Source organism: Ruditapes philippinarum, unplaced genomic scaffold (assembly GCF_026571515.1).
Source record: "Ruditapes philippinarum isolate M1 unplaced genomic scaffold, ASM2657151v2 ctg1852_1_1_1_1, whole genome shotgun sequence".
Classification (NCBI taxonomy): domain Eukaryota; kingdom Metazoa; phylum Mollusca; class Bivalvia; order Venerida; family Veneridae; genus Ruditapes; species Ruditapes philippinarum.
In genome coordinates this window covers 199217-226816 of record NW_026855584.1, presented here as the reverse complement: position 1 = coordinate 226816, position 27600 = coordinate 199217, and the positions used below count along the sequence as shown (strand labels likewise).

At 31.8% G+C, this 27600-nt stretch overlaps 1 protein-coding gene across 2 annotated transcripts; it reads right to left on the bottom strand.

The window, feature by feature from the left end:
• Positions 1-98: 98 nt before the first annotated feature.
• LOC132743801 (uncharacterized) lies at positions 99-25984 on the bottom strand. Of its 2 annotated transcripts, none has more exons than XM_060732367.1 (3): positions 25826-25981; positions 23512-23631; positions 99-546 (listed from the first exon to the last, which is right to left on the bottom strand). In XM_060732367.1, the coding sequence occupies exons 1-3, from the start codon at positions 25875-25877 to the stop codon at positions 377-379; spliced, it is 342 nt and encodes a 113-aa protein (XP_060588350.1). In that variant the 5' UTR covers positions 25878-25981; the 3' UTR covers positions 99-376. The 2 variants fall into 2 exon arrangements, with proteins under 2 accessions (XP_060588350.1, XP_060588351.1); XM_060732368.1 differs by lacking the exon at positions 99-546 and adding an exon at positions 21931-22374 and having other exon boundaries at positions 25826-25984.
• Positions 25985-27600: the final 1616 nt, after the last annotated feature.

Below are 27600 nucleotides of genomic sequence, written 5' to 3'. Positions count from 1 at the left end.
AAGAAATAAAAACAAATGAATAAATAAATAAAAAGAAAGAAAAAAGAAGGAATAAATTCGGTAAGGCACCCGTTAGGATAACAAATAAAAAAGAAGGGTTCATAAACATTCTTTTATTAAAGTATAATATTATGTCCAGAACGATCTCGCTATGTTCCAAAATTGAAGCATTTCCGATTTGAATTATGATAGCATAGCTATTTTACATTGCAAACACTTTCTTCCTGAATTTCCTAGTTGTAATACTAAAGATTTAATGCTTAGAAAATACCTGTGAATGACAGAAAAAATAACACACATGTGATAGGAAACTTCGTCAACAATACTAAAGGCATATTTTTTTCATATAATTTTTTCATATTAATCGTTTGTTCGTTTAGAACAACCTTTTGAACAAGATGAGAGCGGATATGCAGACGACAGGAAATGAGACGCTGAATGCAGACGCACTGTTACACAAATCTGACGTACATGAACATGCATTGGCACCGTCTTTTTCTTGACACGTGTCGCCTCCATTTACATCTGTACAGCTTCTGACCACAACTGTTAATTTAAAAAAGGTATCATATATGAGTTAAACTAAACAATAGTATTTGAGCACCACACTAAATACTGTATTCGTATATACTGGACGAAGTGCTTGAATGATTACATGCAAAAATCTCGCCTTTTCATCTGCCGAAATGCATTTTAAGATGTCTAATTTTTCGGTTCACACCGATTCATATACAATCATTAGTGAAAAATGGAAGAATCGGCGAAAAAAAAAAGATTTTTGTGATCATGATTTCTGCAAACGTCTAGAGGTACTGCTTTGACACGATAGTAAGTTAAATCCTAGTTAAAACATAACTAAAAGTAAAACTGTCACTTTATGTCTAAAGCAACCCTAGGAACACCGTTAACTTTGCCCTTTATACACGACCCTGCGCATGTTTTTGTTGAAATTCCGTCACTGTTGAAAGGGTCGTTGCAAGCAAGACAATCGTAACATTTTATTGACTGCACGCTTGTCACTGAAAATAGACAAGAAAATTCTTTATGAAAGTTACCTTGTCGATGTAGACCTGGTTTAAAAACCGTCCCGTAGGTAGAGCGTTGGGGACCCGAACTCGTTTCTCTTTCGTTATGATTGATAACGGTTGTTTACACTGTACCTCTGCTCTGGCTAGTACAAAAGTTGTCAGTTCCTTGCGAAAGTTAAGACAACAAGTACTAGTTAACTGCTTGACAACCTGCACTGGGACGATGCAGTGGGTGAAATATGCTCTGGTTAATTCAGTGTGGTCAGACTCCGTAGGTTACACCACGAAAACGACAATCGGCTTTACGTTGTTTAAACGTCACTGGATATTTTCTTAGTTCAATATAAATATAATTATTCAAATCAGGCATATTAGCAATAATAATAAATGTCAAAACATCGAATTGCTCAAATAGTGTTCTTGAAAACGTTTTTATTCTTAAATAGACGATTGACCTCGGATATAACTAGCTATAAGGATTATGAACTGACGTCATGAAGGCAATGTTCGTTCCCTGCACAATCCCTATTTTACATTCAATAAACTTGCACAAAGAGATAAGATATACTTCCACCATTACAAGTATGTAATTTATAAAATCAGCATATAAAGCCTTATCTCTCACTTTCTTTTCACACAAATACAAACAAAACTTATTTCATTTTAACATTCGTCATATTAATATATATCAAGTTGCAGTATACTGAACCCTTCCGTCAAACCAATTGTTCGATTTACACTTTAACTTTTTCTGGACACACCGTAAAATTTATTGTCTGGGGCCAATGCACGAGTCTGTTATATAAATAAAAAAGAATTATCTTTAAATAGATACTCGGACGAAGTAAAACTGCTTTTACTTGTATGGTGTCTTTGGTATGCACATGTTAATCCGGAATCGTGGCCGTTATTGGTGTCATTTATAACTCGGTAATTTCTTATGTTGAATAAGATATTCACGAGAGAATTAATGAAAAGTTTAAAAGCGATGTAAAATATTTATTGGGGGAATTTCACACATCTCAAATATCCGTGCAATTTAACTATACATTTTGTTTTAAATACTCGTTAAGATTATTTTGTAACTTGGACGTGCATAACTTTCAGGAAGATTATCATACTTGTTTTAGAATAGCCAATAAGATCCTGGATTTCAATTTTTAATCTTTAAATGTCCAATGAAAATCCATCTAATATTCAGTTCTTCCCTGTTTATGTTACAGAAAGTCCAAACTCCTCACAGTGATTACCTCCCTTGGCAGAATTGTAATCACTGCCTTCACAGACGTCACATGATGATGGAAGTCACATGACGTAACGTCGAAATTTAAATGTAAATATCGACCGTTACATAGAAAATCCAACGTCATTTTTCTCTTTCTGTTTTATTTTTTTCTTTTGGTACCTACGTTCGTTATATTTTATCAAAATATTATCAAAAATATACAAAATAATGAAAAATAAATTAAAAAGCTAAAAAAAAAATAAAATATCAAAATATTGATATTTCTTATGTTGTGATGGCAGAGATCTCTGTACTGATAAGGGGAGATCACTGCGTAGGAGAATTCCAGAAAGTCAAACCGATCTAAGACGGACTTCGTTCGAAAAAGGTTCATGCAGTTTACATTAAGCATTTTAATCCCACATGGCCATTTTTTATGAATAGACAAGTATTGCAAATTTAAACTAAGTTGATAAATTCTGGAACAAAACAACATAGAAAATAAACAAAAAGAATAATGAATAAGATCTAATAAAAAACAAAAAAAAAATAGAAAAAAAAACTTGGTATTCCTTAGTAGAAATTGATTCGCAAAAAATGCTGTTTAATTGTTTCCCTTAACGAAAAAATAAGAAATTGTCAAAAAATTTCCAAAATTGTAAATAAAGATAAAAACGTTTTTGACAATGTGCTTTTATTTGCACCGCTTTAATAGTCAATAGGTTATTCAAAGAGCAAAAACTGAAATAAACGGTGAGGACGATAGCTATCATGACCAAAGCTTCTGGTAAAAAAATTAGTCTTTCAAATTTCAATCAAATTATAATGTTTAAATCAGTTGTATTCATAAATGAAACAACTAGATGCTTCAGCAAATAATAAAAATGATACGCGTATATTGAGTATTGAATTTAACAAAAAATCTTGAGAAACTGTGATCCTTCGGAATCATAAATCACGACAAAATTACTTAAACATTGCATACTCGGTTTGAGTCTGTACATGGGGGAAAATGAAAAGCAACATTCCTCATGCCCCCTAATTTTCAACAAATTAATATTAAATGAATAAACTGTAATGAATGATTATATTGTTATATAATACAATGTCTTTTCATATTAAAAAAGTTTTGATATGAACAGTTTTACTCACCAGCCACAAGTAATATCAAAAGACCAAACAGTAATGCGTTTGTGCTGCTCATTTTGATAGAAAATAAGTTATTATGAATATCTCGATTAAATAACTCGATGAATAAACCTTCTTAAACGCTGTCCTGAACGCAACTGAACAAAACTTTGTCCTCAACCTAATCAAACTACTTTTATTTAAGTGGGCGGTAGTCCACCCATTACCTATTTTCAGCTACGTGACATGTGATTATTTGAAACAGATTAAACTGTTTTCTTTATCAATTTATACATCCTACATGACCATGAAGACAACTTGTCCATTATAAATAGGCCTATCACATGATTATAATCAATCAATCAATCAATCAATCAATTCAATCAATCAATCTATCTAAATAATTATAACAGAAGTGTTATTTATATCATAGTAAAATATATAATACTTTACTGTTTGAAATTATTTTTTGTCCAATAGGATGCCGTTCTTCAAATGAATCGTAACACATTTACTGGTAAATCGGGAAACTGTTAATCAGTCTAGTAAACCGACAATTTATAAAAATAATTAAAAACACTAAGTAGGTTAAAGTTTATTAGGACGTATTTAAAAAATTAAATTGGTCGCCTGACCAATTTAATTTTGTAAATACCTACTTCATGTTAATTTAGAACAGAGGAATTTCAGTTTAGTTCATAATGCTTAACTCCTTTTTTTAAATTGACATCATCGTCAACTATATGAATATTGCCCTAAAAATTATTTAAAAACATTTCCGAAGACTTTTCTCAAGTTTGATCATATTATCTCTATTTTCTTGAAATCACAACCGATCTCTTTTTAATCTTCCACTTCAGATGTTTTTGGAAATAGTTTATTATTATGCGGTGCCTTTTTGTGATCTACGTAGGGCAAAGCACAAAAAAACGATGCATTAACAAATTTGTCAAACTAAGCCTGCAACATTTAAAAGTTTGTCGTTTTGAGAGTATAAAGTGAACACATTTTTATCTATTTCAAGTAAGGTTTATACTGCTATTATTTTCTGCTCCCAGCAGATCTGAAATAAGCAAAGGGACGATCCCTAAATTAAAACAATAATAACTGGGAATAGCAAAGACGATGTGCACACAGAAAAAGTGTCTATTGCAGGTATTGTATATATAATTGACACTTTTATAAAAGGCATTTAAAACTTTATAGTATTTAACTTTACTATATTCTGAACATAAATACAAAAACTTACAAAAGTTTACATTCTTGTTTGAAAAATATTGACAATTCTAATTCATTTCTCATTTTCGGTTTTATACAACAACAATAATTATGATTGTTTTCATTATCTGGAGAAAAGTTTCACTTGATTAATATTTTCCTTACTTAAAAATTGATAATAAAGAACTATAGATTTTGAATAACTACAAATTAATCAATGTAAAATGTTTATGAAAAGATTTTTTTTTGTTTATTTAAACATGTACCTTTCATCTTACATCAAATAATAAGAGGGTGGGGTAAGAAAACCCGTCAGATATTTTTCAATGTCATCAGGGCATCGAAATATTGATGATGTATCTAAAAACTATTATTCACATTTATGCAAAATAACAATAAAGTTTTGTGATGATATCCAATTTCACAGTAAAATATATACATAAAACTTCAATTTTTAAATACAAATTTCAAATATGAATTTAGAAAGAAAAACACAAATGACAAAACAAAAAAGGAAGAAAACAGACAAAAATTGAGGAAAAAAAATTGCATATTTTTGGGTTTGAACCCGCGCCCTATCAAAACTGTGTCTCCTTACTGAAAACGAAAATTTTTCAGAAAGGAGATACTGTATTAGACATTTAATACCTTAGATATCCTGTAATACAATTTTTTATGGTTTGTTATCATAAATTTGATGCTCAAATTAAGATTTATCAATATTGTAAGTTCCAAAAAAGCATTATTTATAAAGATATCACGGAATTCAACATTTCATGTTTAATATGAACAAATATTTGAATTTTCTTCGATGTTTGAAAATTGTTAAATTTGCATAACTTTGTACATACAAATAATTTCAGCTAGTGTGGTTAACTACTTTGATCACAACATACAGGTTTTTTTTATATAAAGACATATAATTATTATACATTCCCATGTATCTTGATTATCAACAGTCCGTTCACCTGACTCAATCAGAATTTAACATTTCATGTAAATAAAGGGAGGTAATTAAAAAATATTTTCTATAAAGTTTAAGTCAGATTTTACAGTAAGAAATGTAATGATTACATATATTTAGTATGAACACATATTTGAATTTTCTTCGATGTTTGAAATTTGTTTTATTTGCATAATTGTGCACATACAAATAATTTCACTTAGTGTGGTTAACCGCTTTGGTCACAACATACAGGATATTTTATATAATTATAAAGACATAGATTATACATTCCCATGTATGTTGATTACCAACAGTCCGTTCACCTGACCTTACCTATTTCGTCAATCACATGAGTGATGATACAATATGAGGCTAAGGATCAACAAGGATGATAAATGTCAACGCACCTCTAGCCGTAACATTACGTACAGGACATATCTACAGTTTTATCAGCGGTGAACTGACAAGAGCAGTACAAGGAATCTGTGACATTTTCATAAAATCATTTTTAATCTACTTTTATCCTTTTGGAGTAAGACACCTGCTGCTAGAGGACGTAAATTGTGACAGATTGATAACACTTGAAATTTAAAGTAATGCAAAATCATAAAATCAGATAATATTCAAGATTGACTGTTTAAAGGAAAACACGATATATTTTGTCTTGTGAAATACATACCATATAATATTCGGCAAATGAGTAGTAATTGAACGCTATATTTTACATCATCGATTAATATTTAAGCTTAATGTCCACTCAGCGTTTTGACTTTATCTCAGCTAATAAAGTTTTAAATTTTATAACATGTTTTGTATTTAATTTTTTTTAATTCACTTGGATATATTGTTAGCACATCCTTGATGAAAGTAGCATTTAATTTGACTAATTGTATAACAGATACTGATACTTATCCTAAGATATTGCATGACCTAAGTGTTATTAGCATACTATTAGTATTAGAAAGGTATCAAAACACGGAGCTATCTGATTGGTACAGGGGCTGGGGGAGGGTAGCCCCCAAGTGTTAATAAGATTTCTGAGTGTTTTGATTTTCTTTTTCTTTTGTATCATAGGCAAAAATAAAAACACGTTCCTTCCCTGTTATCACAATATGAAAACCCCAGATTAAAGTAACCAATAAACGAGCATCTGAATATGATATTTCTATCGTTATTTCTTTCTTTGTCGTCACAATAAGTAAACCAAAATGAGCCAACAAAGGGGCATTCTTTGGAGCAGGTAACTAATACATGAACTCCAGTTAACACACTGAATGAATATGTATCAAACAGTATCAACAGAAAGGTTCTCAAACTATGATACAATGAGGGGTTTAAGTGTTACTTTGAAATGTACGATTTTTAATATAGAAATGCACGTTTTTATTGGGCGCTCAACGCATTATTATGATAATCGCCTATTGTTGTTACATTTTTATTCCGGTTTTACACAGTCTGTTCCTCATCCAATCCGAATGGAAACTTAAATACCACATGTTAACAAAATGGACGACAGCTTTGTTTGTTGTCGGGCGAACCTACTTATAGAACTTATGCAATCAGTGTGTAGGCTCCTTCAGGGTAAACAATACATGGACTACGTCTTAAAAAAACAAAACATTATATCTATTATTCAGGAAGTATCTATTTACGATTTTTTTTAAATACCCGGCCGAGCGGCGATTTCTAACATTTTTGGATATGTACCATGACTTTCTATTTGAGCTACGAGACGGCATCCCTTGCTCTTAAGAGACTAACTACTGCTAGATATTCCATATATTATGACAACGTTCTTTCAGTGACCAATATCGCAAAGTATTTGTGTTTACTCTAGACTAGTAAGATTGTTTGACAATTATTTCATTCGTTATTGCGTTATAGTTATTTTATTTAACGTTTTAGTTGTTGTATACTTTTTAATTGTTTAACGACGTTCATTTAATTTGTCTTTGTCTTATTTAGACAGGGTTGCTAAAACTAATTTGATATGTACGTGTAGGTCCATACTTATCGCTGTATAGCTGCATGTTGTAGGAGCTGTGGTCCATGAACTAGCTATTTTTTTGTTGACATTTGCTCCAATACTTAAGACTTAACCTATACCGTATATAGAGAAATGATTAGGGTAATCTCCAGTTGGGGAAAACCTGATGATTTCTAGATAGAACACCTAAATCTATGTTTCATTTCCCTCATTTCTAAAGTTATAACAACTTAGTTTTAAGTTGACATTTATTAGCTCACTCATTGTTTTGTTCGTTAAAGGAAAAAAGGTATTTTCACTTGAGCAAATATATTCCGCCTTTTACGGAACTGCGAAACAAAGTTGCATGATAATCGCTTTATTTACACGTTAACATAATTTAATGAATTAAAAATTTTATTCATTCAATTAAATCTATTTTTACAACGTAAAAGGGTATAAAATCATTTAACATGTACATGTTTATTTGATATAAACCTCCCTAAACACGCTTTCATCCGATACTATCAGTTGAGTTCGTACCGAAAGTTGGCCATATAAACATTCCTTTCAGAAAAAAGATTAAATCGAAAGCAAAAAATATCATATTTATCTGCGTCAATTCGTTTGTTTTTATTTAACTTATCTAATGGATGAAGTTCGCAAATTTTGTTAATCAGATATTTATTCACAAATAGAATGAGAGTTAAACTCCTTACCTATCTTATAGTTTTTAACTGAAAAATATGACTTTGTTTGCATTAATCGGGTAGGGTGCCAGTCATGGATTTTCAGCTTATAAACAAAACTTAATAATTATAACTCAACAATAACAAGCAGAACTTAAGAAAATGTAGGTCTTTTTTATTTTGTACATTGGTAATTTATATGTGACTAAAACTTTTTGAAAGATTTTAAATTTCGATATTTGAGGTGGCAAAATTTAACTTCAGCACGAATAGCAACATATGTCAATTTTGATTTAAGATATTTTAAAATATTTTAATTATTGATGTTTCGTCTGTCTGGAAATTCAACTTAAGTGCAAAATTCAACTGGTGTAAAATTTGAATACTACGATCAGGCTCATTCAAAATTCCGCTTTAAAGTGTTTAAGTATAAAGAGGATTGAATACGAAAGAACAAGTTTGTATTCATCCTTATGTTGGATCATGAAAACTAAAAAATTAAAAATATGTTTCAAAAGTCTTTTTCTTTAATGTATTTTTTCCTATTTCGGACCAGATTTTATAAAAAAAAAAACAGTTATCAAGGATCGACAACCCATTCTGGAACGAAGTCTTTGCATCATGGCTAACGTTGTATTCAAAAGTGCAAATAATAAATCGGAATTCATATCTCAGGCAACCAATTACTGACGGTCGGAGGTACAACCATTTTTTTACAATAACCTATTCAAGATGGTATCAGTTTTGTCGCTGATTGACAATAATGGTCAATTCTATACTTAACAATCTTTAAAAAATATTTAACACATTAACATAAATTTCTTACAATATGAAGGACTTTTAAGTGTTAAACTTGAAATTAATACAAATTGTTAAAAAGAATCATAGCAACAAAAACTTTTTAAAGATCCTATAACACAATTTATTTTGGTTTTATATCATAATTATGATGCTCAAATGAAGATTTATCAATTTTGTAAGTTCCAAAAACCATTATTAATAAAGATATTACCGAATTTAACATTTCATGTAAAAAAGGGAGGTAATAAATTTTTTTTTATCAAGACTAAGTCAAAGTTTTCAATAAGAAATGAATTCATATATTTTAATGATTACATATAATGTGTACAAATATTTGCAGTACATATTTTACATATTCTTCGATGTTTCAAAAATTGCTTCATAAGCATAATTATATACATATTTATATAATTTCATTTAAGTGTGGTATGCAACCTCAATTACAACATACAGGATCTTTAACAAAAGATGACAATACATGCACTTTTTGTAGGGAAAATAAGGAAACACTTTTACATTTGTTTTATGAATGTCGGTGTGCTGACTTAAAGCCCTAATATTACAGATTATGAATTCTCAAAAGAAGTTCATTTTGGGATAACTGATCCTAAGAAAACGGATGAGACATTGAATTTTATTTTTATTGTTGCAAAAAGATATATTTACACGTGAAGGTATAATAATCAAAATTTTAATATACAAACTTATGATAATTATGTTAGTTTTTCATTATAATGTAGAAAAGTATATCCAATATTCTTTAAATTGAATAATAATTATATATGGTCTCCCTATGAAACTCTTGTCGACATAAAAGTTCCTAATGGAAAAGTATCTGAACATACTTTCACCTCGCATTAAAGCACAAGGAAAACCTATATTAGCATCCAAAGTCGGAGAGATGCCATGTAATAGAAAGAGCATCGAACCACTAGGCTATCTGATTTGTACGAGGGGGCGTAGCCCCCCCCCCCCCCGTGTATTATTCAGATTGCCGAGTGTTTTGATGTTCTTTCTCTTTGTATCACAGTCTAACATAAAAAAAACATTCCCTGTTGTCATAATACGAAACTCTAGAAAAAGTTACCAATGAACGAGCACCTGAATATAAAATTTCTGTCGCTTTCCCATTCTCTGTCGTCACAAGTTAACCTCAGCAAAAATGTGCTAATTATACATACATATTTTACACTTCCAAATGCTTTTATGATCAATAAACATAATTATATTAAAATTGCTAGCCTGTGTCACCTGTATGTTGGCTAATCGTGAAGTCGGGGTACTCCGGACCACCTTTGGGGAATTTATTTTCATTTTCTTTCTTTTACAAGATTTTCTTTGCATGAACATCTCAAAAATATCTGTTTATTAATATGATTCAATGCAATTATAAACAATTGTTTTCTTCTTACGTATTTTCATACTACCACATCAATTCTAAAATTTATACTTTAAATTCAATGTGAAAATATTCACAATGTATCATAAAGCTTTATAAAGCTATATTTCTACTGCCTGCAAATTATGATTATGAAAATCGTGCACACTAAATTAATGGAAGGAAAGAATTACACAGACCAATCAACATCCATCCATAGGCAACAAGCGGAGTAACAAACAAAATACAAAGTACAAAATCATTTTTGTGTTAATGTATACTATTATGTCTAAAACGGTCTGGCTTGAACATTTATGAAATGAAATATAACAGCATAGGTATTTTACATAGCAACACTTTCTTCCTTGAAACACTAAAGATTTAATGCTCAGAAGATACTGAACAGAAGACACACGTGTGATAGGAATAAATTCCGTCAAAAATACTAAAGGCATATTCTTTTCCTTACGTTTAGAACAACCCTAGGAACAAGATGAGAGCGGATATGCAGAAGACAGGAAATGAGACGTTGAATCCAGACGCACTGTTACACAAATCAGACGTACATGAACAGGCATGATTATCGTTATCATCGTCACACTGGTCGCCTGCATTGATAGCTGAACAGCTTCTGACCACAACGATATAATATATGAGTAAGACTAAAAATAGTGTTGGAGCACCACATTCAATACCGTATTTCGGCATGTACATGTACTGGACAACGTGCTTGAATTATTAAATGCTAATATCTCGCTATTTCTTCCTCCGAAATGCACTTAAAGATGTCTTATTTATCTATGTACACTCATGAATGAAAAATGTAATAATCGGCGAAAAAAGAGACATTTTATTCTTTGATATCTGCAGCGTCTACAGGTGCTACTCCAGCAGGATAGTGAGTTAAAACGGTCAAAAATTTTACGATCGCCCTAGGGATGAAATTAACTTAGCCAAGATATATTTATAGGGGGCGTTGATGGTAGCTTCCCTTTTCCTGTACCGTCCATGAACAAGCTCAAACGAAGAGAGCCTGAAACAATTTAAATTCTAACTTTAGGGCGTTCAATAGTGATTCAGTCTGTTTTTCTCAAGTTCATGAGTATGTTTCCGTCACAAAAAACATATTCTATTTATGCAAGAAGTTTTTCTATCATTGGTTTTTGTTGCAATTCTAAATAAACATCTGATCGACGTTTTACTTTTTTCTAAAACAAATAAACGGTTTAAACAAATCTTTAAAAAGAAAATTAAAGAAAAAAGGTTTTTCCGTCTGTCAAGTCACACTTGTTTTTTGGCCAAGTATGAATCATTTCCATGAATAAATGACAAAGTTAGGGATATATAATCAAAATTCAATCATTTGACTGTCAAAGTCATTTACTGGTCAAGGTCATGTCCAAATAAGTCCACATGTCTGTTAAGTGTTGTTTTGTCCACGTATGAATAAAAAAATCCAAACACTAACAACAAAATTATGATAACTTAACCAAAATTCAGTACTTTGACCTTGATGGTCAAGGTCATTTAAAGCTCAAGGATAAGGTCAGATTCAACTTGTAGAAGGTCTCTTCCAAAGGTTATTTTGTGCGGGTATGAAAATATTCCATTGATTAATTACCAAGTTACAGCCAATTATAGCGATAATGATAAGGTTCAATGATTACCGCCATATGAGCATATCTGCGGATGTGTTTAAATTCAACATTTCATGTTTTTGGGGAAAGTCCATCATCGTTGGAAGGGTCGTTGCAACCCATACACTGCAACTTATCACTGAAAGTAAACATGAAATGTACCTAGTTGAAATAGAAAAAGATAAACAAGACCAACAAGGAAAGGCGGCGTTCAATGAACGCAATCCCCATATGACCCATCAACAAAACATGGTTTGAAAACAGTCCGGTTAGCTCAACAGGTAGAGCGTTGGACTGTAAATAGGGAGGCCCGGATTCATTTTTGGACGACGCAGATCACTCTTGTTGTGATTGATCATGAAATCCTTTCTACTGTTGTTCGCACTGTACATCTGCTTTGGCTTTTTCAGAAGTTATCAAGTCCTCGAGAAAGTGAAAGCAACTAGTCTCAGTAAACTGCTTGACAACCTGCCCAGGTTCTGTTTTCATAATAATAAAAAGGCACAGCTAAACTGTAGTGTAAGACATTGTCATGCATTACCTGAAATGTCATTCATACTTAATTGCAAAATATATCCCTATATTATATTTAACAAACAAGTAAATTGTCATGTAATTTTGTTGTGATCGATGCTTCCGAGGTATCAGACTTTGTCCAGATTTTTATACTTAACAACAGCTGGTGTCAACTGCTGTGCAGCTGTAAAATGTTGCCTCATACCCCTTTACTTTGTGGGTCTGTTATCAACCAATTAATTGTTTTCTTTTATTTTCTTGTCGGTTGCTATTATTTCTTTTTAAGTATAACAAGTATTTAAGTGAATAGCCTGTCCGTGCTCTACCTTGCGCCCTGTTTTGTTGTTGTTTGGGGTCCCCCTGGGCTCCTTGCCGCTGGCTCTTGTTGCTGGGTCGTGTTGGGTTGCGTTCGTTGAACGCTACCTTCTCCTGTTGATCTTGTTTACCATATTTCAGTGTTATTATATTTTTCTGGTCCTAGGGAATCATTGATTTCAGCACCTTTATGTGTTAAAAATCGAGTACCGCTCTTGAGTACCGCTCTTAAAGCTGGTGATAGGGGCCATGGGGGATGTTGCACTTGTCATTATCCTTTATGTACAAGCTAAATCAAACAAGGTCTGTAGTGTTCATGATAGTTTTGATGTGATTAATGCTTCCAAGGGATCACACGATGTCCAGACTTTTAAACAATGGGATATAAATATAAACGTCCACCTTAATTTAAAGAAGTATGCACTTTATAAAACTAGCGTATCAAGCAGTATATATCTTTTCCTTTATAAATTATGTTCTTAACCCCACCACCACAAAAACGCAAGAAAACAAACAGAAAACAAAACAAAGAAACAAACTAATTTCATATTTAATATCCGTCATATTTATCAATATCAAATTAAATTTCCCGTCCCTCAAACCAATTCTCGATTAACACAGACACGCTGAAAATCTAAAGAACTGTTGCTGGACATACAGTAAAAGTTTTTTTTGTAGGAAAATGCACGTGTCAGTTATATATAAAAAAGGCTGCAGTTTAAATAAAGCAATTTAATCCCACATAGTTTTTTTACGAGTAGAGTTATTATTGCATTCAGGAAAAAATACCCCAAACAAAAAATAAAATAAAGATATACTATGCTCATCTTTGAGGAAACTATTTTTTATCTTAGAAAGGTATTGAAATCCATGAAATTCTTACTGAATATATTTTATTTGAATAAAATAATGAATAAACTATGTATGGGGAAGCTGCATTCCCTATTACTGGTCAAGTAAAGTTGGTCTTTTCTTAACACAAACTGCCAGTTTTTTAATGACACTATATATTCATATTGTGACCACCTATAGTGTGAAGAGTTCAAAATATAACATACCTACTTTAAATGAAGTCGAAATATGTTTATTTTATACATACAAAGAGACGGTGTAGCAATTCTTAATATTTTTAAAAATCAAATTTGAGCATAGTATATCTAATTTACAAATGATAATAATAAATAAATAAGATTTTAATTAGCAAAAATTATTTTGAAAAATGATGGCATTTAATGGCATAACTTGGTCTGTTTAATACTTCTCTTAACGAAATATAAGATGGCAAAACATGACAAAATTTAGAAAAATAATTTCAAATGTTTCTGGTATGATTTCATTTGCTCCGCTAGCTAGTCAATTAAACGATGTCGACGATGGTTATAGTGATTGAAACTTCTTATAGTAAAAAAGTGTTTCAAAATTCAATACAATAACACTGTTTTTATCAATTGCTTTCAACAAATAAACTAACCAAATGCTTCAGCAAAGAATGACATTTGTAGTATTAAAAGTGACATTAGACTCAATTGTTAAATTTATTGTACAAGGAAAACATGCCTTTGTGAACAATGTTCCCACTAGATAAATATGTAAATCAATTAATAATGAATAAACATAATGAATAATTATATTGTATATTGTATTAACATGCAATGTTGTATCATATTTTTAAACAAACTTTTTAATATACACATTATTACTCACCAGTCACAAGTATATCAAAAGGCCGAATAACAATTTGTTTGTGCTGTATAGTTTGAAAGAAAATAGGTTATTATAAATCACTCGTTGATTAAACCTTCTTAAACGCTGTCCAGACCTCAGCTGTACAAACCGTCGTGCGCAAGCTCATCGAACTACTTTTATTGAAGTGTGCGATAGCCCGACCGTTTTCTTTTTGAAAGATTTACCTTTAAACTTCTTCACGTTACATGTAATATAATAAAAAAGATTAAACTGGTTTTCGTTATTTTAAACAATTTATAATTCCTATATGACCATGAACACGACGTGTCATTATACATAGGCTTATAATATGATAATCACTAAATTAATCGGTCGGTCGGTCGGTCCGTCAGTCAGTCAGTCAATCAATCAAACAAAATTATGACAAGATTGTACATTTTTTTAAAGAATAAGTACCCATAAGTTAAGTCAAATGGCCCTTTTTTGTCATATTTATTAGAACAGAGGGATTTATTTTTACATACAGCTTAACTATATAAACAAATCTCGGAGCATCTCCTTAAGAACTGATAACACCATTGTATTATCTCATAAGTATGATTACTTTATATCTGCTCAATTTTTAGACGCGTAGTAAAATATTATATTTCTTATATTTGGTGTATCAAAACAAAAAATCTAACCATTTTTAAAACCTTTGCCCCAATTGTATTAATAAATGTTAAAATATGCAAAAATAGCCCTTACTGCGATATTCACGCAGTAGAAATATGGTGATTAATACTGAAAAATCAGTCATTGTTAATAAATGGCATGTAAATGGTTTCTTGAATAGTTGAAATAGATAGTGACTGGATCATCAGTGTCACAATATTAGAGTTTTGGGCGTTATTTAGGGATTCCGTTTTATTTTCTCTACGGTACGGTTTATATTGCTCCACTTAGACGTGGGATAGGCTTCGTGTGAAGTATAAATAAAGCAGTCTATTTGACAAATTATGCTGGAGAAGCAATATTTTTCAAATTTGTATTATTTGAAAAAAGGTAACGGGCAATCCCTCAAAAGCAGTAAAGATACATAATAATTGGAAATAGCAAAGTAGGTGTGATTGAGTTCGAAGTTCGAGTTTGATTGTAATTCAATTTGAAAGAGAGTCATTCAAACAGCCTAAGGCCCATTAGTTTGCTCGCAATTTCAATAGAAAATATATTAAGGATATCGTAATGTAATGGATTTTTTTAACAAATCTACATGCATTGATATAAGAGAGACAATTTGAAACTGATTTATGTTCCAAGTTTGTCTGTGCAAGTGTCAAGCTAAATGAACTCCTATAATTCTTTCGAGAAATTAGTGCATGATTTCCTATATTAAAATGTTGAGTTCTGCACAAGGCTGCTGAGTGTCGTTGACACTCGCTTGCATTGCCTCTATCGCTCATGAAAACGAATCTGCATCATTAACATGTGAGACTTGTTTGGCGAGCTTCAACGATTTTCATTTCGATATTTTGAGGTGGTCCTGAACTTCCTGTATGATGTTGAATTAATTGCATTTTGAAGATTCCTAGTTTCTTGTCTCCTGTGGAAATGTGTATACTTTTGCACACAAAAATTGCATTGCGTGTGTTGAAAGTATATAGACCTAGCTTATAATACATATACATGTATCTTGATTATCAACAGTCATTTCATCGAACCTTACATTTCTCGTTAATCACTCCAGTAAAGTTAATGAGGCGTAAGTTCAACAAGGTTGTGCATTGTCCACGAATCTCAAGATGTATTACTATGTTAAGGGCTCATCTACAGTCTTATAGTCTTATATATTTGTGGTGAACAGACAAGGGCGATAAATCCGATGATAATGTTTTCCTAAAATCACTTTTAATCTACCTACCTATCTACCCTACCTTTGGAGTGAAGCACCTGTCGGGGGATAACAATTGATAACACTTAAAATCTTTAAAATCGTATGTAATGCTGAATCTTTATATGAAAACAACAATGCAGATTGATTATCTAGAATCATTTTAATAAAAGTATGTAGATAAATCCTGTCTTGCACACAATACATGTCCCTTTCCATTCGCTGCCCTTATGTTCACTCCAGGTTTTTGTTGGGTGTCTTCTGGGTGCCCTGCTTAGGTGTGTCGGGGGCTGCGTCCTGTGAACAATGCCATTACCTTGTTGATCTTTATTCTAGTTTGTTTGTGTGAAATACATACAAATTAATTTCTTGCGAACGTGTAGAACTTAAAGGTTTCATTTGCTATATATAACATCACTGATTAATGCTTAAACTTAATTTAAAGGTCACTCACCACTTCGACTTTATCTTAGCTTATAACGTTTTGTGTATGTTGTAATTTATTTTTATCTAAAACGTTTGTTAATTTATTTTAGCTCAACCTTAAAGAAAGAAACATTTAATTTTACTAATTGGACAATAGATATTTATCTATGATATTGCATGCCCTATGAGTCTTAAGGAATTTGACAGTACCGTCCATGAACAGGCTCAGTCAAACTAAGCCTGCAACATTTCCAATTTTGTTGTTTTGGACTTTCTTTAGGGATTCTTATTGTTTTTACGTTTTTTTAGCAGACAACAATACGAGGACAAAGTTGGTCTTTCAAATGTATTAATCTTAATTTAGAAATGTAGGTCTTAACTAAGCGCTCAAGGCATAACTTGGTCTATTTGTTAGCTAACATCCGTGATGAACACATTAACGCTCCCTCCCTCCCATTTTGGTACAGATAATTGTCGCCTATAATTTATATTTTCAGCGTTACTAAGACATTCACATGTTACCTACCACGACGTGGTTCCTTCTTTGCCGATCTTTTCCAATTGTCATGCCATTTGTCTTTTGTTGTCGCAATATGACTATTTCTATCCGTGCACCGCCGCCTCTCCCTCAGCCAATCAAAATGTTACATTTAATACCACATGATAACATCTTTTAATTCACTAGCATTAATTTATTTGAAATCTTATACTACACCTGGTTTTAGAATTTTTTTATTCAATATCTTTTTAAAAATTCAATTAGCTTATCTTTTTAAATAGTACAGCGCATTTATAACACCAATCAGTTGATCAACAAGTAATTTCATCCGGCAGTGTCAGCTGTGCTGCCAATACCAGCGGTTTGCGTTGTTATATACGTGTTATTAAGCTAACGTTATTTAACCGGTAACAATTAAAATTGATTTTGTCTTATTAAGACAGGGTTGCAAAAAACAACTAGCCGCCCGTCGAAAGTTGAAGAAGCAGTACTTGATTTGTATTTGTATGTCTATACTTATCGTATTTTATCCGCATGTTATGGAGGCTTTGGTCCTTGAAAAAAAGATCTTAAAGTTTATTGTTGACATTTGTTAACAAACTTTACCTATTTTATACAAAGAAAACACCTGGTTGGTGAAATTGTGATGATTTCTAGAGATAATAATTTATCTAAATCTATGTTTCATTGATTAGATTCTCTCATTCCTAAAATGACATTGGCGAGTTATGCCAACTACATTGTCAGTTCAAGCAAATTCTTAAGTTTGTTAGCTCTGTCACTGTTTTTTTCGTTTGCAGAAAATGTATTGTGCTTGACCAAATACAGCCCGTCTTTTAGGAAATTGTGAAACAAAGTTACACGAGCATCGCTTTATTAACACGGTAACATATTTTAATTCAAAACTATTAATCATTCAATTGAATAGTTTTTCAAAACGTAAAAGGGTATCATAATACATACATGTATATTCGAAAATAACTACCCTTAACACGCTTTTATCTGATGTTATCAGTCGAGATCATACCGAAAGTAGTTCATTTAAACATTTCTTGCAGGGAAAAGTTCAAATTGAAAGCACTTGAACAAAATACGTTGATTCATTTGCGGTTCAAAGATAACATGAGATTTTACTGATGAACTAAATAATTATACAATATATAAATTGTAAATTTGATTAAGACTATGTATGAAAGGTTTTTTTTCTTACTTGTTAAATTAAGAATTAATCTACCTGTTAATTTAAAAATCTAAAAGTATCTGTCACGGTTTAGAACTGTTCACTATTTATGGGAGAAAATGTGTAAGCGGCCAGATAGCTTAATCGCTACAGCCACGATACATTATTATGTGGATCACAGGTTCGAGTTCTGGACAAGCTGAAAGTTTTTCTCATCCTGTGACTGCATAAAACCCTGAGTTTAATTCACTATGCTCTGTAAACATCAGAAATTCAAGGACACAAATCAATATAGTGGGTAAATATGTTGTGGTTTAGAACTGTTTCATTATTAAAGAGAAAATGTGTAGCTGGCCGGATAGCTCAGTTGGTCTTCTGACATCATGTGTTCGAGTCATGGACAGGCAGTTTCAGTCAGGGCTTAGAAGTGGTTTTTCAACTGACACATGTTTGATTCATTTAACAGATTGTATTAAATTTAAAATTGACAAAGGCAGTATTGCATGATACTTTAGATCTACAAAAGGCATTTGATACAGTTGATCACACTATACTGCACATGAAGAAGTTCTTCTTCCTCTTCATGAAACTTCAAGCATTTGCCATAGATAATGACATTTTACAGGGTTCAAGTCTTATCTCTGATAGACAGCAGCTGGTGGATGTGGCGGGAACTCATTCTACTACTGCTCCGAGTACCTGTGGTGTCCCCCTGAGGTTCATTTTATGTCCTCTTTTATGTTTAAAATATGTCAATGACATGTCTGCAACCCTAAGCAATAAGCTTTTATTATTTGCTGATGACTCAGGTATCCCTGTATCTGGTAAAATAAATCTGAAGAAATTCTCTCTTATGGCATGAGTCTTATAAGATTAGTTAATTGACTATAAATTGTCTTTGCATCTTGGCAAGACAGTCTATTTTTTTTGGTTTAAGTTTCAAATTAAATTGGGCCTAGCCTTCAGGTCACATCATCACATCTGTTGTTAAGTATTAAGGTACAAAACTTGATCAAACTTTTTTTTGGCGTCGCCTTTGATGCTTTGCATCAATGCTTTTCTTGTTATTTATATGTTTTAGTTGATGTGTTCTTTTTATTTATTTATATTTTGCTTTTTCGCATATTGTCAAACACAAAAACTGTTTAATGTAAATGAATAAAACATCCTTTATTAGATTCGATTGTACATGTAACTTTAAATCGTATGCAAATTCACTGAACAGTCGTGACTTTATCACGTTTTAAAATGTAGATCTGTATTGAAGGAAAAGCGGGACAAGTATGTGAGTTTCAACTCGATTACATAACATTTAAGGCCCTGGATCATGAGCAAAATATTGTGAATAAAAGATTGTGAAACATCATTTTGACCTACTCTTGTTTAACAAAAATAGATAACGATACCGCAGCGGTATCTTTCTGCTCACTAATTCTAGATTACCTTTTTCGGCGGATATCTCAACATTTGTGTTATTGGGCGAATATCTTTTGACCGGTGTTAGTGGTCTTTGACCGTGTGGTCGGCCATTTAGCCACGTCCATTAAATATGTCTATGCTTTATTAAGGAAGGGCTGCAAAAATTATTTTCCCGGCCGATGCCTTCAAGTGGCTAGTCGAAAGTCGAAGAAGCAGTATTTGATATGTAAATGTAGGTCCATACTAAGCGCTTTATCATTGTATGTTGTCGAGGCTTTTGACCGTGTCTTCTTTATTATACTTTACCTAAATCATATATGAAGAAAAGATGTGAGAATCTCCAGTAGCAGACAACTTGATGATTTCTATAGAGAACATCTAAATCTACATTGCTAACACATGGTACCCTCATTTATTCACTGATATTGGTTACAGGAAGTAAGTTTGAAGTCGAAGTTTATTAGCTCAGTCATTGTTTTGTTCGTTTCAGGAAAGGTATTTTGCACTTGAGCAAATGTATTCCGCCTTTTACGGAATTGAGAATAGTTTCATGAGTATCGCTTTAGTAACAGACTCACATATTAAGTGAATGTATTTTTTTCAATTGAACCAACTTTAACAACGTGAACGGGTATCGAAATAAATACATGTACACGTATATTCGAAAATATCTGCCCCAAAAACACTGTTATCTGTTACTATCAGTCGAGATTGTACGCAAAGTAACCTATATATACATTCAAGTTCAAATCGAAAGCATCTGAACAAAATAAAGTTGATTCATTTGCGGTTCAAAGATAACATGACATTGAACTAAAGAACGCTGCATGACGTGGACATTTTCAAAGACGTTTTTGTAATAACACCAAAATGTCGTTTTGAACAAAAAATTGATGCTAAATGTCCATTTTCTCTTTTTGTTCGGTGCCCTCCTGGATATGGTCGGGATGTTTCTGTGAGGCTTGATGCTTGTAGCTGCGTTCATTGAACGTTGTATGTCCTTGTTGACCTCGTACTCACATCTATTGGTGTTTTTCTGGTGCATCGTTCATTAAATTTTGTTATTCCTCCACAATTTATGAAGGGGACATGATATGTTTTTCAAAGGTGGTTGATGATGCCAACGACTGACTTAAAATTCATCCGCACACTAAAATATGAAATTGTAAATGATAAAGTGTCTTGATTACATACGGCGTCATCATGCTCACACATGCACAGATTCATAGCATTTACTAAAACATCACACTTGTCTGCGTCATTTCGTTTTGATTATACTTATCTAACGCCTAAAGTTCGCTACTAAGTTATAAAGATTCAGCTATTGATTTGCACTTAAAATCAGAGTAAATATCATTAAAATTGATCAAGTGACAAAAACCCTTTATTATAAACTTAAAGTTCACTGAACGCCGCCTTTCCTTGTTGATCTACTTTATCATATTTTAACTTTTGCGACAATATATCCTTCGTATGTTTGTATAGGGTAGGGTGTCAGTCATGTATTTTCAGCTAGAGCCAATAAAATAAATGTATCACTGATATAGCTTTTTTGTCAAGAGATGTTATTCACAACGTTTGACGAAAGTTCACATTATTAGCAGCTTTGTGTTCTCTTAAAAACACAAATGGAGTGATATAGATCACATAGGTCACTTCGTACTTACCAATGGCGTAAATGGATATTCCTTCGGAGTAGTGCTGAAGAACATGATTGTGTAGACTCGTGAGACCAACGCTTAACTCGGGTTTGTTTGACCACGCTAAGTCTTGTTGGTAATGGAATTTTTTTTTAATTTTATTTAAACTCATGTGGGATTAAAGCTCTTCAACATTTTAAATTTCGCCATTATAACTATTCTTTATGAATTCCGTTTCTCTCTTTTAATGATTGAAACAAACATTTGAAATTAAAATTTGATTAAATTGAAGTTTTATAGGTAACAAAAAAACCAACAACAACCCCCCAAAAAAAACCCAAAAAACCAACAACTAGAACTTAAAAAAAAATTGTATATCTTTTATATATTTGAATATTGGTACTATGCCTGTCTTTGACTTACACTGTTTGAAAGATTTTAAATTTTGATATTCGAACTGGGTAAATTAAACTTGAAGTTCAGCACGAAATGCAACAAATTCCTAGTTGTAACACTAAAGATGTAATGCTTAGAAAATACCTGTAAATGACAGAAAAATTAATAACACACATGTGATAGGAAACTTCGTCAACAATACTAAAGGCATATTTTTTCATATATTAAATCGTTTGTTTGTTTAGAATACCCCTAGAAACAAGATTATAGCGGATATGCAGACGACAGGAAATGAGACGCTGAATCCAGACGCACTGTTACACAAGTCAGACGTACAAGAACATGCATGAATATCGTCTTTTTCTTCACACTTGTCGCCTCCATTTACATCTGAACAGCTTCTGATCACAACTGTTAATTTAAAAAGGTTACATATATGAGTAAAACTAAACGATAGTATTGGAGCACCTAACTTAATACTGAATTCCGTATTATATTGGACGAAGCGCTTGAATGAATACATGCTAAAATCTCGCCTTTTCATCTGCCGAAATGCATTTTAAGGTGTCTAATTTATCGGTTCACACCGATTCATATACAATCATTAATGAAAAATGTAAAAATCGGCGAAAGATAGATATTTTTACTTTGTGATCATTATTTCTGCAAACGTCTAAGGTACTGCTCTGGCACGGTAGAAAACCTACTTAAACCTACTTAAAACATAACTAAAAGTAAAACTGTCACTTAATGTCTAAATCAACCCTAGGAATGACATTTGCTTAGGCAAGATTAAACTTGTAGTGGGATTTGACGGTAGCTTGCACTTTCCAGATCCGACCATGACCAGGGTTAAACAATCAGAGCCTGCATCATTTTATGTTTTTGTGCCTTCTATAGGTGGGATTATGTTTTTTCTGAATTTTAAATGAGTATGTTTGCGCCACATGGGCAACAACATTTTCTATAAATACAACAAGTGTGATGTTTTTCTGTCGTCCTCTTTATTATAATTCTAAACTAACAACTAAAATTAAAGAACGGAAAGAACTATCGATAATATCCAACCTTTGTAATATGCTTTTATAAAATAATCTTACTTTTGGTACATTTTGGTATTATTGCTCATTGCAAAAAAGGGATTCTTTAGGGACTTATTATATGTTTTCGACAAAGTCATAAATTTTATTTACGTTTGAACATTAACTTTTGTGCAAAAAATCAGATCATTCGCTCATTCCGATTTTCCAGAAGAATAATTTTTAATGAACAAAATGATCAGAAATGAAAAGCGTATTAACGTTGTTAGCATAAATCGTGCTAAGAATTGGACTAATTTCCTTTTCAATATAAGTATATTTCTTTATTATTTTTAAGCGCCCCGGTTGGCACAAATTGATCTATATTAATTTTCAAACTTTGTTTTGATCTCAGTGGAGCCCGTTGTCTAATGATGTTTACTGTCACATTCATGCATATATTTTTACATGTATTTATAAATATTCAAATATTTATTTTAGAATTATACATATTTCAGTCAACACTTACCACCGTTAACTTTGGCCTTTTTACACGACCCTGTGCATGTTTTTGTTGCAATTCCATTATTGTTGAAAGGGTCGTTGCAAGCAAGACAATCGTAACATTTTATTGACTGTTCGCTTGTCACTGAAAATAAACAAGAAAATTCTTTATGAAAGTTACCTTGTTGATTTAGAGCATGATAGGTAGAGCGTTTGACTGTGAATCCGGCGACCCGGATTCGTTTCCCGGTCGGTGCAGGTCCCTTTCGTTGTGATTGTTGTGAAATCCTTTATACGGTTATTTACACTGTACCTCTGCTCTGGCATGTACAAAAGTTGTCTGCTCCATGCGAAAGTTAAGCCAACTAGTACTAGTTTACTGCTTGACCACCTGCAATGGAGCGATGCAGTGGCTGAACTACTCTGAACTACGCTCTGGATAATTCAGTGTGGTCGCGCTCCGGAGGGAACACCACGAAAACGACAACTGCTTTAACCTTGTTTAAACGTCACTGAATATTTTCTTAGTTCAATATAAATAAAATTCGAATCAGGAATATTAGCAATAATAAGAAATGTCAAAACATTGACTTGTTCCTGAAAACGTTTCAACTCAAATAAATGATTGACCTCAAATATAGCTAGCTATAAGGAATTATGAACTGATGTCATAAAGGCAAGTTTTCGTTCCTACCACAATCTCTATTTTATGTTCAATAAACTTATACAGAGAGATAAGATATATTTCCACCTTAAAAAGTATGCAATTTATAAAATCAGCATATAAAGTCGTATCTATCACTTTCTTTGTGTTTTCACTAAAATACAAACAAAACTTACTTCATTTTAATATTCGTCATATCGTCATATAAATAGATATCAAGTTACAGTACTCTTCCGTCAAACCAATTATTCAATTTACACGCACACGCTGAAAATCTAGACTGTTGCTGACCACGCCGTAAAAGCTATTGTATTGGGACAATGCACGAGTCTGTTATACGAGTATAAATAAACAAGAATTATCTTTAAATAGATACTCGGACGAAGAAAAACTTCTTTTACTTGCATGGTGTCTTTGGTATGCACATGTTTATCCGGAATCGTAGGCCGTTATTGGTAGTCTCGTCATTTTAGAGTGTCATTTAAATCTCGGATACTTCTTGTGTTGAATAGGATATTCATAAGAGAATTAATGAAAAATTTAAAAAGAGACTGATGTAAAATATTTATTGGGGGAAGTTCACAGATTTCAAATATCCGTGCAATTTTACTAGAAAGTTTGTTTTAAATACAAGTTTCGATTATTTTATTACTCGGACGTGCATATGTTTCAGGTAGATTATCATACTAATTTTAAAATAGCAAAGAGATTCCTGGATTTCTGTTTTTAATCTTTAAATGAAAATCATTCTAATATTCAGTCCTTCCCTTTTAATTTTATATGAAGTCAAACCGATCTTAGACGGACTTCGTTCGAAAAAGGTTTATACAATTTACATAAAGCAATTTAATCCCACATGGCCATTTTTCTATGAATAGACAATGATTGCAAATTAAAATTTAGGTGATAAATTCTGAAACAAAACTTTCTAGAAAATTAATAAAAAGAATAATGAATAAGATGAATAAGATCAAATTAACAAAAAGTAACTTGCAAAACTCTGTATTCATTATCAGAACGTGATTCGCAAAATAATGCTGTTTGATTGTTTCCTTTAACGAAAAAAAAAAAGAAATTGTCAAACATTTGCCAAAATTTTAGATAAAGATAATTAGATAAGGGTTTTTTTTATTTGCACCGATTTAATAGGTTATTCAAAAAACAGAAACTGAAATAAACGGTGAGGACGATGGCTATCATGATCAAAGTTTCTGGGTAATAAAATAAGTGTTTCAAATTTCAATCAAATTATAATGTTTTAATCAGTTGCTTTAATAAATGAAACAAACAGATGCTTCAGCAAAAAAATAAATATATATTGAGTATTGGATTTAACAAAAAATCTTGAGAAACTGTGATCCTTCGGAAGCATTTATCACGACAAAATTACATTAAAATTGCAAACTCGGTTTCAGTTTGTACATGAGGGACAATGAAAAAGAACAACATCCCTCATGGACCGTATCACCGGCTTGAGCGGTACTCAATTTTGAACACTTAAAAGTGCTGGACTCAACGATTCTGATCGACCAGAAAAATGTTCCCACTAACAATAATGTAAATTCATTTTCAACGAATAAACTGTAATGTATGATTATCTTGTTATAATACAATGTCTTTTCATATTTTTTTTAAAAAAAAAAGATTTTTTTGTAATATAAACATTTTTACTCACCAGTCACAAATAATATCAAAAGACCAAACAGAAATGTGTTTGTAGTGTTCATTGTAAAAGAAAATAAGTTATTATAAATAAATCGAAGAATAAACTTTCTTAAACGCTGTCCAGACCTGAACTGAACTTTGTGCTCAACCTCACCGAACTACTTTTATTCAAGTGGGCGGTAGTCCAACCCTTTTCTTTAACCTTTAAACTTCTTCGCGGATATTATATGTGATTTTTTGAAACAGATTAAACTGTTTTCTTTATCCATTTTATAAACCAATTTATAAATCATACATGATCATGAAGACGACTTGTCCGTTGTAAATAGGCCTATACCATGATTACAATCAATCAATCAATCAATCAATCAATCAATCAATCAGTCTTGATAATTATTATAGAAGTGTAATTTATATCATGATAGTAAGATACATAATACTTTCCTGTTTAAAATTATTTTTGTTCAATAGGATTGCCGTTTTTCAAATGAATCGTAACACATTTACTTTGGTAAATCGGGAAACTGTTAATCAGTCTAGTAAACCAATTGTTTATCAAAATAATTTAAAACACTTAGTAGGTTGAAGTTTATTAGTACGTATTTACCAAATTAAATCACCTGACCAATTTAATTTTGTAAATACGTACTAATAATCTTTAAGCTGTACTTAATAGTAAAGTTGAAGTGTTTTTATTTTCATGTTTATTTAGAACAGAGGAGTTTCAGTTAAGTTCATGATGCTTAACTCTTCTTTTTATTAATAAATTGACAGCATCGTCAACTGTATAAATATTGTTTCATAGCGGTTTGAACTTGTAACAGGAGGCTTTTCAGTGAAAACGGCCATTTACAATATGCTCATGAGGGAAAGGGTTAACTAAAAAAATTATAAATGTTACAAACAACAATGTTTCATCAAAATTAGGTGAAAGACCACATTTTAACTTGGAAAAAACTAGTTTTTGGGTGATTCCAATGTTTTTCATCATTTTTTGTTAAAAGTTTGTCGTTTTGAGAGTATAAAGGGAAGCCATTTTTGTTTATTTCAAGTATGGTTAATACTGTTATGGTTTTCTGCTCCCAGCAGATCTGAAAAAAGTAAATGGGCGATCCCTAAAAATTAAACAAATATAATAATTGGAAAAAGCAAAGTCGATGTACACACAGAAAAAGCGTCCGTTTAAGGTATTGTATGTATAATTCACACTTTTTCAAAAGGCATTTAAAACATTTTAGTATTAAACTTTACTATATTCTGGACATGAATACAAAACATTATATATTAAAGTTTACATCTTGTTTGAAAAATATTGACAATTTTAATTTATTTCTGTTTCGTTTTGCAGGAGATACAGCATTAGGCATTTAATACCTTAATATATACAGACCTTGATTACACATTCCCATGTATCTTGATTATCAACAGTCCGTTCACCTGACCTTACCTATTTCGTCAATCACATGAGAGTTGATACAATATTAGGTTAAAGATCAACAAGGATGAGTAACGCCAACGTACCTCTAGCCGTAACACAACGTACAGAACATATCTACAGTTTTATCATGGGATATGATAGCGGTGAATACAAGAAATCTGTGACATTTTCATAAAATCATTTTTAATCTACCTTAAATTTATACTTTTGGAGTAAGACACCTGCTGCTAGAGGACGTAGATATATACAGATTGATAACACTTAAAATTTAAAGATGTGTTGAATCATAAAATCAAATAATATTGTAGATTGATTGAAAGACGATATATTTTGTCTTGTGAAATATA

Bases quoted from the DNA above. Each gene is read 5' to 3' on its own strand.
- LOC132743801 (XM_060732368.1), bottom strand. From the start codon at position 25,877: ATGAACACTACAAACACATTTCTGTTTGGTCTTTTGATATTATTTGTG. The intron at 23,632-25,825 runs GTGAGTAAAAAT...GTTTATTTTCAG, and splicing joins TTTGATATTATTTGTGACTG to TGACAAGCGAACAGTCAATA. The intron at 22,375-23,511 runs GTAAGTGTTGAC...TTAAATTAACAG, and splicing joins AAAGGCCAAAGTTAACGGTG to TTGTGATCAGAAGCTGTTCA.